At 49.4% G+C, this 14,293-nt stretch overlaps 1 protein-coding gene across 1 annotated transcript; it reads left to right on the top strand.

Annotated features, from left to right (window-relative positions):
- Nucleotides 1–7,042: 7,042 nt before the first annotated feature.
- Nucleotides 7,043–8,128, top strand: LOC119360847 (septin and tuftelin-interacting protein 1 homolog 1-like). Its single transcript, XM_037626324.1, has one exon. The coding sequence runs from the start codon at nucleotides 7,043–7,045 to the stop codon at nucleotides 8,126–8,128; it is 1,086 nt and encodes a 361-aa protein (XP_037482221.1).
- The last annotated feature ends 6,165 nt before the right edge of the window (nucleotides 8,129–14,293 follow it).

Raw genomic sequence — 14,293 nt, 5'->3', positions numbered from 1 at the left:
ATATTGTACGACTATATTCGGACAGCAGAAGTGTTCCGGAGAAGTTTCGGGTAAGACCGGAGTACCAGAGGGTTACTGGAACCCCCCGGGGGATTAATGGACCTTAGTGGGCCTTAGTGGAGAAGAGAGAGGGCCGGCCAGAGGTGGTGCGTGTCCCCCCTTGCCCAGACCGAATTGGACAAGGGAAGGGGAGCGCCCCCCTCTCCTTCCTTCCCTTCTCTCATCTTTCCCTTCTTCTCCTTCTTGGACTAGGAAAGGGGAAACCTACTCCTACTAGGAATAGGAATCCTTCCCCTTGGAGCGCCCCTTGTGGCCGGCCGGCCTCCTCCTCCCCTCCTTTATATACGGGGGAGGGGGCACCCCATAGACGCACAAGTTGATCTTTAGCCGTGTGCGGTGCCCCCCTCCACAGTTTTCCACCTCAGTCATATCATCGTAGTGCTTAGGCGAAGCCCTGCGCCGGTAACTTCATCAGCACCGTCACCACGCCGTCGTGCTGACGGAACTCTCCCTTGGCCTCAGCTGGATCTAGAGTTCAAGGGACGTCACCGAGCTGAACGTGTGCAGATCGCGGAAGTGTTGTGCGTTTGGTACTTGATCGGTTGGATCGTGAAGACATTCGACTACATCAACCGTGTTACTTAACGCTTCCGCTTTCGGTCTACGAGGGTACCTGGACACACTCTCTCCTTGTTGCTATGCATCACCTAGATAGATCTTGCGTGATTGTAGGATTTTTTTTTGAAATTACCGCGTTCCCCAACAAGGAACAACTCTTTGTTCTTCTGGTCGAGGTTAAGATACCCCGAACAAGCCCCTCAAAGGATTATTTTCCATAGTGACAAGTGGCAGTAAATTTCATCATGTAATATAAATGTTTCCTTACCAAATTCCACTCACCAAAGGCACTTCACTCCCCGGCAATGGGGCCAGAAAAGAGTCTTGATGACCCACAAGTATAGGGGATCTATTGTAGTCCTTTTGATAAGTAAGAGTGTCGAACCCAACGAGGAACGGAAGAAAATGACAAGCAGTTTTCAGCAAGGTATTCTCTGCAAGCACTGAAATTATCAGTAACAGATAGTTTTGTGATAAGATAACTCATAACAGGTAACAAGAAACAAATGTAACTAAGGTGCAGCAAGGTGGCCCAATCCTTTTTGTAGCAAAGGATAAGCCTGGAAAAACTCTTATATAAAGCAAAGCGCTCTCGAGGACATATGGAAATTACCGTGAAGCAAGTTTTCATCATGCTCATATGATTCGCGTTCGTTACTTTGATAACTTGATATGTGGGTGGACCGGTGCTTGGGTGCTACCCTTACTTGGACAAGCCTCCCACTTGTGATTACCCCCTCTCGCAAGCATCCGCAACTATGAAAGAAGAATTAAGATAAATCTAACCATAGTATGAAATATATGGATCTAAATCAACCCCTTATGAAGCAACGCATAAACTAGGGTTTAAGTTTCTGCCACTCTAGCAACCCATCATCTACTTATTACTTCCCAATGCCTTCCCATAGGCCCAAATAATGGTGAAGTGTCATGTAGTCGATGTTCACATAACTCCACTAGAGGAAAGACAACATACATCTCATAAAATATCGAACGAATACCAAATTCACATGATTACTTATAACAAGACTTCTCCCATGTCCCCAGGAACAAAAGTAACTACTCACAAAGCATATTCATGTTCATAATCAAAGGAATAATAATTATCATTAAGGATCTGAACATATGATCCACAGAATAAACCAACTAGCATCAATTACAAGGAGTAATCAACACTACTAGCAACCCATAGGTACCAATCTTAGGTTTTGAGACAAAGATAGGATACTAGAGATGAACTAGAGTTTGGAGAGGAGATGGTGAAGATGTTGATGGAGATTGAGCCCCTCTCGATGAGAGGATCGTTGGTGATGACGATGGCTTCGATTCCCCCCTCCAGGAGGGAAGTTTCCCCAGCGGAACAGATCCACTGGAGCCCTAGATTGGTTCTGCCCAAGTTCCGCCTCGAGACGGTGACGCTTCATCCCGAAAGTTTCCTCTTGATTTTTTCCAGGTCAAAGACATCATATAGCAGAAGAGGGGCACCGGAGGCCTGCCAGGGGGCCCACAAGCCCCAGGGGCGCGGCTAGGGGGCTAGGGCGCCCTACCAGGCTTGTGGCCACCTGGTGGGTCCCTCTGGTATTTTCTTCGCCCAATATTTTTTAGATATTTCAAAATAATTCTTTGTAAATTTTCAGGACTTTTGGAGTTGTGCAGGATAGGTCTCTCAGATTTGCACCCTTTCCGGTCCAGAATTCCAGCTGCCGATGTTTTGCCTCTTCATGTAAACCTTGTAAAATAAGAGAGAAAATGCATAAATATTATACCATAATGTATAATAACAACCCATAATGCAATAAATATCGATATAGAAGCATGATGCAAAATGGACGTATCACCCACCATATTCTTTGATTTGAGTATGGGTAGGGAATGCCATGAAAAGTTTGGTTTAGTCAAGGTTTTGATAAGATTTGATTAGATTTGGGTATTTGTAGGGGAATGGAAGGAATGTGATTTTGGGAAGATTCGATTTGTTTTGATTGAGTTTATGCATGACGTGATTTTACAAAAATATCGATTTGGTTTAGATTATTTCAAGTTACTCTATCTATGTTGGTTTTATCTTTGTCTGCCATCGGTTGATAGTACCAAAAGAAACCCAAGAAAGGAGGGTGTTGTTGGGAGGGGGGAAAGGAGTGAGGAGGGAAGGCGACGGAATCAACTCCGCTTTAATAATAGAGACTACAAAATAAATTTACAGAATATTAATGACAATTGAATGTAACATAGTTAGGGTGTATATACCTCCTCGACTAACTAATACTTTGCTACAAATTTGAAGGGTAAAGCCACATGCCAGAATTAATAGAACCCGTGAGGTGATATCCTATCCTTTCCACACCATCGTCAACACTTTGGTCTTTTCTGCAATACATGTGCTCGCTATAGTACATTGTCATGGAGTATACTACATCATCCGGCAACTCGTTTGTTGGGCATATGGTTTCTGCATCGTAGTAGATATTCTTAGAATACATCCGAGGCATACCGTCAATCATCCGAGGACAAAGCAATCACACGAGCACGACACCGAGATTTGTTAACGAGGTTCACCGATATGGCTACATCCCCGGGGCCTGACTATGGGCGCTCCTCCCCATGACACCGTCACAATACCGCATCCGGCCGCCCTGGACACCGGCACATGTCGCCGGCTTCCCCTGTGTTCCGGTGCTATTATGTTGACATAGGTTACATCGTGTGTCTACCCCCGCTATATATGAGAGGCCTAGGATACAAGTGTCCTACTAGGACACGACTCCATATCCTATAAACACAATACAACTATAAGTCCAATTGTAACCTACCTTGTACACAATATTCGACACAACTCTAACAAACTCCACCTTGGCGAATATTCTCCACCACCTTGAATTTGTCAATGTGTCAAACTTCCATGTACATTGGACTTGAGCTTATCCCATGAGTACCGCTGCTACTCCAAAGACTCCATATGACTCCACCTGCAACTTGTATTCCCTTCTTTTTCTTGACCACGGTCAACACTCGAGCAAAATTAAGTTCCTTGTTACTCTAGCTTGTGCTCCCAACTTCCAGAGTACCCATCCAACGCCATCACACATTGATCACTAACCTGCATGAAAGTGAACATCTCACATATTGGGTGTCACACATAAGAGTTACCTGAACTCAACATCACCGCTCCTTTCTTGACCGCCTGTCTGAAACTTGAAAGAATTTCACCGTTGCTTGTAATCATCCCGAGTCAAATTCGCAGTTGTCTCACCACATGTATGACCACCAGAGCCATGGCCCGCTCCATGTCCCGTGCGTGCCGCACGCCTCGTCGCTATTACCGCGTCGAGCCCCCGCTGTCCCGGTCGAGTCTCAAGGGCCGCAGACCCACACCACTCAACCCCCACTGCAGAGTACCACCGATCATCACCGACCGATGACGAGTTTCATGCTTCCATCAGACCAATGGGCTCCAGTCGGAACTACGTGTCCCTCGCTTTTCCATCCCGCTGAATAGGCTTCGATTCTCTGGATCCTTACACCATAGCCCCTCAATCCAGCTCCACCTTCAACATGACTCCACGGTAGATGATCAGTCCACCCCTGCGCCTCATCGACTTCAAGCTCCGTGTATACATCACCTTGAATCAATCCCGCGCCATAGTCTTGTCGAAGCCACACAAGCACTCAGGCATGTGCCACGTGTTTCCACGTCCAGAAGTCGGTCACCATCAGCATCACGCTCCTACGTCGTCGTCGCCGATCCCACCACCGTTTTCTGTACCAACCGACTTGCATCGATCCCGTCAGACTGCCCAGTCCGACCCAGCCGATCTCGTTCGACTGTATGACACGCTCAAGGCTCCCAAATCGTCTTCCACGAATTTCCATCCATCACATGATAATTCCATCTTAGCTGACATGACTTCCTGCAATGCCTTCAAGCATCTCTGTTGTGCCAACAAATCTTTTACCCTTGTCTGCCATAATCCAAAGCTTCTAGTTCCGTTGAACTTCTCCGCCTCAAACCTGGTACCCGATAGTGCCATAATTCTTTGTATGGCTGACCCGTGAAAAATTATCCAAGCTTCTCACGCCATGTCCAAGTACGCAACATGTGTACTACTAGTAGCCTAGTTGATCTTCACGTGATTCAACTCCTGGATCCTGACTCAACTCTTGATGCTATTTGCTTTGCCTTGTCCTTGCCCTAGTTTCAATGGATTCGTATCAATGGATTCTTCTCCGTCGACTTGATCTGCCTTGTAGCGTACATGAGGACTCGGTCCTCTCTTTTTTCTTCCAAACAAATCCTCGAGTCTGCACTGCACAACACCAAACAGCAACGCATCAGCCTGATCGGACCTTCACACGGCCGGCTTCCGCTCAGCTCAGCACTCCGGACAGTTGATGCTTGCGCTGGGCCCACTGGCCTACCTTGCCCTGCGTTCCGTCCATCCCGATCGATCTCGCCGAGACCGACTTGATTTAGAACACTGCATGATGCTTGCCTGCCGCCGCCGCTGAACCGATCTGCCGCTGCCTAGGTTGCTTCCGATTGCTTCTAAACCTGCTGCTTTGGCATCCGTGTCAAACATCATTGACCTTCACATCAGACCAGCTCTGCTGCGGACCGTCAATAGATCAGGGACAAAACACGGCGCATCCTTTCGAGCCCGACCATCGCAGCTTTACCTCTTGATCAACAATCCACAACCTCCGAATAACCTAGCTCTGATACCACTTGTTAGAATACATCCGAGGCATACCGTCAATCATCCGAGGACAAAGCAATCACACGAGCACGACACCGAGATTTGTTAACGAGGTTCACCGATATGGCTACATCCCCGGGGCCTGACTATGGGCGCTCCTCCCCATGACACCGTCACAATACCGCACCCGGCCGCCCTGGACACCGGCATATGCCGCCGGCTTCCCCTGCGTTCCGGTGCTATTATGTTGGCATAGGTTACATCGTGTGTCTACCCCCGCTATATATGAGAGGCCTAGGATACAAGTGTCCTACTAGGACACAACTCCATATCCTATAAACACAATACAACTACAAGTCCAATTGTAATCTACCTTGTACACAATATTCGACACAACTCTAACAGATATGATTTCTTTGCAAACCATGGTGTTGGCATACCGGCACGTGCACCGCTTTAGACCAATTTGACCCCAAGAACAAGGCGTGCTCATCAAAATTCACGGCCCACTTGTATTTGTAAGGCTTGACATTATCGGTCTCAACAAGCATGAAGATCTTGAAGAAAGGGTCGGGGTTGGGCCACCACCAGGTACGTAGCGCCATTGACGGCTTGCCGTGCAGCTCGAAGATGAGGGGATCATCCCCATACTTGGGACCGTGGCGTCTTTGGATAGCTAGGAGGTGAGTAGATGTGATGACCGGCGTGCCGTCTTCTTTCACGTCGATTTCAAACTTGACCAGCTGTTCGTCACGAGCCGTGAGGCCATAGAGCTGGCCATTACAAAACGTGATGTCGCTGACCGTCCTTCCTTGCATATATTTTGCGGTCCACCCGCTCTCGCGGCCGCCAACTTTGCACAGCAAGACGTCGGAGCCCGTGTAATCGATGGCGGCGAGGATGCAGCTGCTAGAGGTGGGGGCTTCGGAGAAGATGATTTTCCGGAGGCATGTTGGCCTGATGTTAAGTAGATTGCGCGAGCACACCCGAGCGAGCTCCACACTGGCACCGGAGAAGAAGTTGACGATATAGAGCATGCGATCATCGACCGCAGCGACCCAACCACCGTCGTGCGAGCCGACGAACCTCTTGTCTTCCACCTTGTCCGGGACGCGCACGACAAAGCAGTCGTCGGGGCCGCACAGGAGCTTCTTCCCGATGAATCGTCCATGCAGCGGATACACGAGCAGCTGCGGGCGGGCCGGCAGCCGCAGCCGCGACGCGGCGGCGCGCCACCCCTTGCAAACGGCAGCGACGCGTACACGATCGCGCAGGGAGGCAAGCCTGAGGCGGACCATGCGGAGGAGGTCGTCGGGCAGGTCGGACCACTGCGACGATGACGACGACCGGGTGCTGCCGGCGGTTGTCGACATGTCGCGCGTCCGTGTCTCTGGGTCGATCACGAGTAGTGGCAAGCAGAGGTCGGGAGTTTTTATTGGCTACTTATGGGAGAGTTTAAGAAAGGGAAACGTGCTCAATGTCAAAGGCTCGGCTCCAGGGCGGAGTCGAATTGACCCAATTAAAATTAGCATCTCGCGCTGGCCTCAAACTCAAAGGCTCGTCTCCAGGACGGAATCGAATTAGCGGCCCCTAATATAATCTTGGGGTACGTATACCATATGTACACAACTATCACAGGCGTCAGCCGATCGAGCGAACAGCAGTACAGCACGCCGGCGAACCGAATCCCAGTAGCTAGGGACGGTGTTTGCTCTCGTCGCATGGCAACCATGGCGCTACTGCAGCCCAGCTTCAACGGAGCGCTGCTCGGCAAGGACGACGATGACTCCCTGTCCCCGGGCACGTACAAGTGCACCAATGCAGCGGTGGCCAAGATGATGCGGCTTTGGAACTACAAGGACGGCTCCGGGCTTGGCGCACACGGCCAAGGCATCATCGTCCCAATACAACCCGCCGCGCGTCGTCGTCGTCGCAGGGCCGGCATCGGCCACCGCGAGAAGCCTTACGACAACGGCCTGCAGGTCGCGCCGACGCCGCCGGTCGAAGACGAGTGTCTTCAGTTGGAGGCCGTCGCAGCAGCCCTGCGGCTCGAACGAGAGTGCCACGAGAAGACTCTGACGCTGCTGCGTGAGATGAAGCTTCAAGGGGACAGCAGCGCGGAGACGGCGGACGCGCTGGCGGCCATCGTTAAGTCCGGAGAGGTGCTCCAGGGGAAGCGCGCGCTAGGGGCGTGGAAGGCGGCGTTGCCTCCTTCCACCGTGCGCTACATCGTCCACAAGGTTCTCCCGCCGAAGCTCGCCGTGGAAGCGCGAGAGTGGCGCCCGTCGTGGGATCCGGACTGCGGCGATTCGCTACGCCCCTGGATTCCTCTGATCGGCCACCTACCGGAGAGCCTCTACGACATCGTCGAGGGCAAGATCAGCGGCGCCAGCTACGACATCATCTGGCCGTGGAAAGACTACTTCGACCCGGCGCACTGGGAAATCTTCGCCAAGCGTCACGTCCTGCCTCAGCTGACACGGCTGATGCGGGAGCTGAGGATCACACCCCCAAAGCAGACGGACAGCTCGTTGCTCATGGTGATGTCGTGGGCGCCGCTCCTGCACGCTGAAGACGTGCTGTCGATCTTGGAAGAAGCGGAGTTTTTCGACAAATGGGAGAGCGCGCTGCGCCACTGGCTGCAATCCGCGAAGCCGTCGTACGGGGAGGCCGTCGCATGGTGCACCGGCTGGAAGAAGCTCTTCACCCCGGAGCTGGTCGCCGACGAGCACGTGCTCGCCCGTCTGGACGCCGGCGCTGCCATGGTGGATCAAGAAACGCAAGACCTCGACAGCCTTCTTGGGTATAGCTGGTAGTCTGTCTTCCACACACAGATTGCTTGTAAGGTGGTATAGCCACTCACGATTAGTAATGTAATGGTGATCATGCATCTGTAATACTCCCTCCGTTCGTAAATATAAGTCTTTCTAGAAATTCCACTATAAAAACTACATTCGGATGTATATAGACGCATTTTAGAGTATAGTTCACTATTGCTTCAAATGTAATAGTGATCTAAACGCTCTTATATTAGTTTACGGAGGGAGTAGTCTATAGTGAAATTTCTTAAAAAGACATATATTTAGAAACGAAGGGAGTACCATCTTTACTGTATGTGACTTCTAGTAGTACTGTGGAGTAGTATAAATGTATAATTGTTTCCTGTCAACTCAAGTTATGTTTTTGAGCAGAGGTTCCCTCAGTTACTAAACAGGAGAAAAATCATGAAGACCAGCTGCAAACAGTCCATAGTTATAGGATTTGTTGTCGAAGAAATGTTGGTGAACGGCGATGCTTATCCCCAAGAAACATAGTACTACTTCCTCCGATCGAAAATAAGTGTCGTGATTTTAATTCAAAATAGGGAGTACTTAGATTTTTCATAGGTATTGTTAGTTGGTCATCTTTGCTTTGTTTCATTGGACGCTCGAATTCAAAGGCAAGAGTGTCCCTCAGACTGTTGTTTCGGCTAGCGAACCGGTTCGTTTGGCTTGACATGGTGGTGGCACTTTGGTTGTAATGTTGGCCAACTTCAGCTTTCTGTAACGGCAGAGCTGGGCTGACGCTCCTCCTGGATTTTGCACGCTTTCTGTAACGGTGGAGCTGGGCCGAGACTCTTCCAGAATTTTGCACTGTCATAGGGCATAACTTCGAAAATCCAGCTTCTCGGAGCCCAAGTATTCGGCACAATTTCGGGCTTGTTTGGTTTATGTCCCGAAGAAAATTTTCCTGGCCTGGCGTATTCCTGAGATCTGCCTGGATCATGTTTGGTTCGTGGCCTGAAAAGTCTGACGCTAGCCTGGCCTGGAAAGACGATGACGTCATTAGCCTCGGCTGGACACACGAGACACCATTAAAGCAACTCCAATGCGGCGACCCAAACGGGCGCGCGCTTTGTCCACTTTTCGTCCGTTTGGGTCGGCCCAGCGGACGTACGCGTCCGGTGTGTCAAATGGATCGGTTTGAGCGCCCAACGGGAGGCGGACCCAAATTTGCGAGTGAGGAAAAAACAAAATGAACCACACGTGGCACAGATAACAAAAATAAAAACTTAATTTATAGTTACTGGTCGGTCAACCGCCGGCCAAAGTCCACTTGATTAGACATTCATAAAAACAAAAAAAAGTTGGCGCCGCACGCAGCCCTAGACGTCGGCCTTACCCTTGCCCTTGCCGTCGTCATCGCCAGAAGTGAGGTCGATGAAGATGGGAGGCGGGCAGGCCCAACCGAAGGCGGCTTGATACGCCGCCAGGGCTGCCTCCTCCGGCGTCTGCTGTAGCGAAGTCAATGTGGCGACGCGGGCGGGCTCCTCCTCTTTCTCCCGCTCCCTCTGCATGTGATGCTCCGCGTCTGCGCGCTCCTCTGCTAGCCGGCGCTGCCGCCAGTGCTCGAGGTACATGGCCTCCTGTGCCGGCGTGGCACCAAGCCAAATGGGAGGGGGCGCTGACGAACTCCTACACCTGGCCGGTCCAGACGTACCTCTCATCCGGTTCGGGCGCAGGCGTCATCAGGGTTAGCCGCGGCGGCGATGACGATGGTGGCACAACGCAGTCCCTGCTGTGGAGAGGGCCACGGGCCGTTGCCGCCATCTCCGCCTGGTACGCAGCCTCCTCCGCTGCTGCTGCTTCGGCCATTCGTCGCTCCTCCTCAATGGAGTTGGCGAAGGCCTCCGTCAGCATCACCTGGTAGGCCACCTCGGCTTCCTCCTCCTCTGGATGGGCGATGGGGGGAGGCGGGGGTTGACGTGGTGGTTGCGCACGCCCCGCCGCCGTTGCTCCTCGTGTTCGAGGGAAAACCAGGCCTCCCAATTGGGAGAGTCTGCAGCATACTCGGGCATGTGCCGCTGCACCAGCGTGAGCTGTGACCACCGCCTGCGCACCTCCTTGTCGTGCGCCCGCTGTGTTCGCAGCACCGCACCGGGATCCGTTGCGGATCAAGGTGTCAATGGTGTGGCAGCGTGACATCCGGGTACGGCAGCGGCTGCCTGAAGTCCTAGTGCCACCGCACTTGGTGCACCGGTGCAGACGTTGACGACCTGCTGAGCGGGCAGGCATCGACGGCAGAGGAGGGGAGGGGAGGAGGAGCACGGGAGGATCAGGCACCGGGGGTGCCCTTGCCCTTGCCGCTGCTAGAGCTGCTACCAAAGAGGCCCATGGCTAGGGTTTGTGTTGTCGCCGGTGAGGAAGCAGGATGGTGGTGGGGGGGGGCAGATGTGGACAAAAGTGGATGCCCCCCCCCGCGCGCACGCGCGGGTTAAAAAAGGACGCTTTCATTGGGTGACTAGTGGGGTCGGTGTTGGTGGTCGTCATAAATTAGACGGCAGACGGTAGTTAGGTGGCCGCCAAGTAGGACCGCTGCGGACACCAAGGGGGCGCGCTTTGCGTCCGCGCCGACGCATTTCAGGCGCAATTTTGGGCCGAAAATGGGTCCGCACAGACGCGAAGCGGACACATTTTGAATTTGAGTCAACACGTTGGGTCTTCACTTTTGTCCGCGTTAATCCAAAAAGACGCAGACGGACGATTTGGGTCGCCCCGTCAGAGCTGCTCTGGTCCAGGCTACTGGAACGGGTTGCCAGGAACCAACATGGGGCTGCTAATCACGCCTGGAGAAGAAAAAGACAAGCTATCGCCTGATGTGACGTACGGTAAGACAACTTTCCTTGTTGATAGGACCCATGTAAGTAGCTACAATGTGTGGTCACGAACCAAGGGCGAGTTTTTTTGGGCGGCTTAAAAAATAAGCCGCTCTTCCCCAGTTTAAAAAATAAACCGCTTCTTAAATTTGTTGAGACTTTTAAATTAGTTATCCCATAACTAGTTCAGAAGCACAAGTGAATGAAGGAGATGGCTTATGGAAAAAAAACTGAGGAGGAGGTGGCCTATCTTTTAAGCCGTCAAAAGAACTGGCCCCAAACAATGTTGGCAAAAGATGCCCCGCCTGGAACAGAAGCGCAAGTGCCCTGGGCCCAAGCTAGGCACTTGGATTTCTCAGGCAGCCTCTCGAGGGAAGGAATGAAACAGGTCCTTCATCCGTGGAGTTTTTTTTTGACCAGCAAGCCCGGGGGCTTTTTATTCCTTATCAAATATCGTTATATTGTTTATAAGTGTCTGCATAAGAAATGTAAGGGGTTCATTGACCCAGGTACAAAAATCGAATAAAACAAAAATGATCTAGCTATTTCATGTGCTGCCACATTTGCTTCCCTAGGGCATAACTCATAGGAAACATTGTCAAAGGCACTTGCATGCAGCATGCAGTCATGGAAAATTGTTGAACTTGCAGTCGCAGAAAACCCTCCTGAGATAAGAGTTGATATTACCTGCTCATTGTCAGAATGAACAATAACCCTGTAATGCCCCATCTGTTGAGCAAACCATATGCCATCTCGACCGGCAGTAGCTTCAGCCATAAGTATATATGTTGCTCAATCAATTCTGAAGCATCGAGCGGCCACAAATCCTCCATTAGAATCTCTAATCACCACCCCTGAAGCGGCCACATGGGTTTCAGGATTGAAAGAAACATCGACGTTCACCATATACACCCCTTCAGGGGGTTTGTGCCATCCTACTCGAGGCCTTTGAGTTTTTTTCTTCCTGCTTCTGATATAATTTAATGATAAAACACTATTTGACATCACGATCGTTTGATCGGCAGGACCTCCTCTCCATGTGTTGCTTGCCTTCTCTCCCACCAAATATACTAAGCGGTATTTAGAACTAGCTCTCGTATGCGAACTTCTGGGCATAAGGGTGCTGGATGGCCATTTTTTAAAAGCTCCTCCAACACAATGCCACCAGATCTATCGGCGCACAAAGCCACTTCTACCTCTTATTTTACTCCTAATTCCTTCTAAATTTTTCTTGCTCTAGTACAAGTAAAAAGCATATGCTTCAAATCTTCATATCCTAGTGGACACAAAGGACATTGACCCATGTCTACGTGCTAATATACCCACTGATACGTCTCCAGCATATCTATAATTTTTGATTGTTCCATGCTATTATATTACCCCTTTTGGATGTTTATGGGCTTTATTATACACTTTTATATCATTTTTGGGACTAACCTATTAACCGGAGGCCCAGCCCATATTGTTGTTTTATTGCATGTTTCAGTATTTCGAAGAAAAGAAATATCAAACGGAGTCGAAACGGAATGAAACCTTCGGCAGCGTTATTTTTTGGAAGAATATGATCCTAGAGACTTGGAGTTCACGTCAGAAGGTCCTCGAGGCAGCCACGAGGTAGCTATGTGTTTGATCTCTCTCTCTCGTGTTCTCGACTTCACACGATCTTGATGTATCGCGAGCTTTACTATTATAGTTGGATCTTATGATGTTTCTTCTCCCCATCTACTCTCTTGTGATGAATTGAGTTTCCCCTTTGAAGTTATCTTATCGGATTGAGTGTTTTATGAGAACACTTGATGTATGTCTTGCCGTGTTTATCTGTGGTGACAATGGGATATCATGTGCCTCTTGATGTATGTTTTGGTGACCAACTTGTGGGTTCCGCCCATGAACTTATGCATAGGGGTCGGCACACGTTCTTGACTCTCCGGTAGAAACTTTGAGGCACTCTTCGAAGTACTTTGTGTTGGTTGGATGAATCTGAGATTGTGTGATGCATATCGTATAATCATGCCCACGAATACTCGAGGTGACAATGGAGTGTCTAGGTGACATTAGGGTTTTGGTTGATTTGTGTCTTAAGGTGTTATTCTAGTACGAACTCTTTTATAGATTGATCCGAAAGAATAACTTTGAGGTGGTTTCGTACCCTACCATAATCTCTACGTTTGTTCTCCGCTATTAGTGGCTTTAGAGTGACTCTTTGTTGCATGTTGATAGGATTGTTATATGATCTATCTATGTTATTATTTTTGAGAGAACTTGCACTAGTGAAAGTATGAACCCTAGGCCTTGTTTCCTATCATTGCAATACCGTTTACGCTCACTTTTATCATTAGTTACCTTGCTGTTTTTATTATTTCAGATTACAAAAACCTATATCTACTATCCATATTGCACTTGTATCACCATCTCTTCGCCGAACTAGTGCACCTATACAATTTACAATTGTATTGGGTGTGTTGGGGACACAAGATACTCTTTGTTATTTGGTTGCAGGGTTGTTTGAGAGAGACCATCTTTATCCTACGCCTCCCACGGATTGATAAACCTTAGGTCATCCACTTGATGGAAATTTGCTACTGTCCTACAAACCTGTGTACTTGCAGGCCCAACAACGTCTACAAGAAGAAGGTTCTGTAGTAGACATCACCCACACACTGGATCGATTCTTTGAGTGCTCTCCAGCCAAAAACTTTCACATTGGGTGCCACAGTAGATGTCCATAAATTTCTCCAAACCTCCCTATCTCCTGCCCGTCCTATGCCCTGATCATTAACATAACTTCTTCTAAACTTATGATTCCACTCACCATAGTAGACCGATTTTACTGAAAATATATCTGGCTTTGAATTGTGCCACGCAACAAAATCATCACGATCATCCACTAGAGGAATTGACAATATGGACTCAGCATCAATCGGCCACAAAATATCCCTAACGAGCTCCTCATCCCACTGACCCGAGACTATATTGATTAGATCACAAACTTTTTGCACTAAGTTCCCACCTTTAGGTGTTAAACCTCATAGATCAGGATGTGTTGATAACTAGTTATCACTCCAGATATCAATTTGTGTTCCATCCCCAACACTCGATATATAGCCCCTCTTGAACTCTTCAAGACCCGACATAATACTTTGCCATGTGAATGATGATCCACTTTTCAGTTTAGCTTTCTGAAAGTGCATTATATCGACTAGAGGGGGGTGAAGAGGCGATTTTTACAAATTCTTCACTAAGGAATTACTACTTGAGGAATTTGCTAAGTGACAAAATACAAGAAGTGGAATAAGTACTCTGATGCCTGCATAACAAGACAGTAGAATAGTCATCATGATGAAAT

Source organism: Triticum dicoccoides, chromosome 2B, assembly GCF_002162155.2.
Source record: "Triticum dicoccoides isolate Atlit2015 ecotype Zavitan chromosome 2B, WEW_v2.0, whole genome shotgun sequence".
Classification (NCBI taxonomy): Eukaryota; Viridiplantae; Streptophyta; class Magnoliopsida; order Poales; family Poaceae; genus Triticum; species Triticum dicoccoides.
Note: the sequence above shows the minus strand (reverse complement) of the source record. Positions and strands in the feature narration are given on the sequence as shown.

What these genes read in the sequence shown, in the direction of transcription:
- LOC119360847 (XM_037626324.1), top strand. Translation starts at nt 7,043, where the DNA reads ATGGCGCTACTGCAGCCCAGCTTCAACGGAGCGCTGCTCGGCAAGGAC.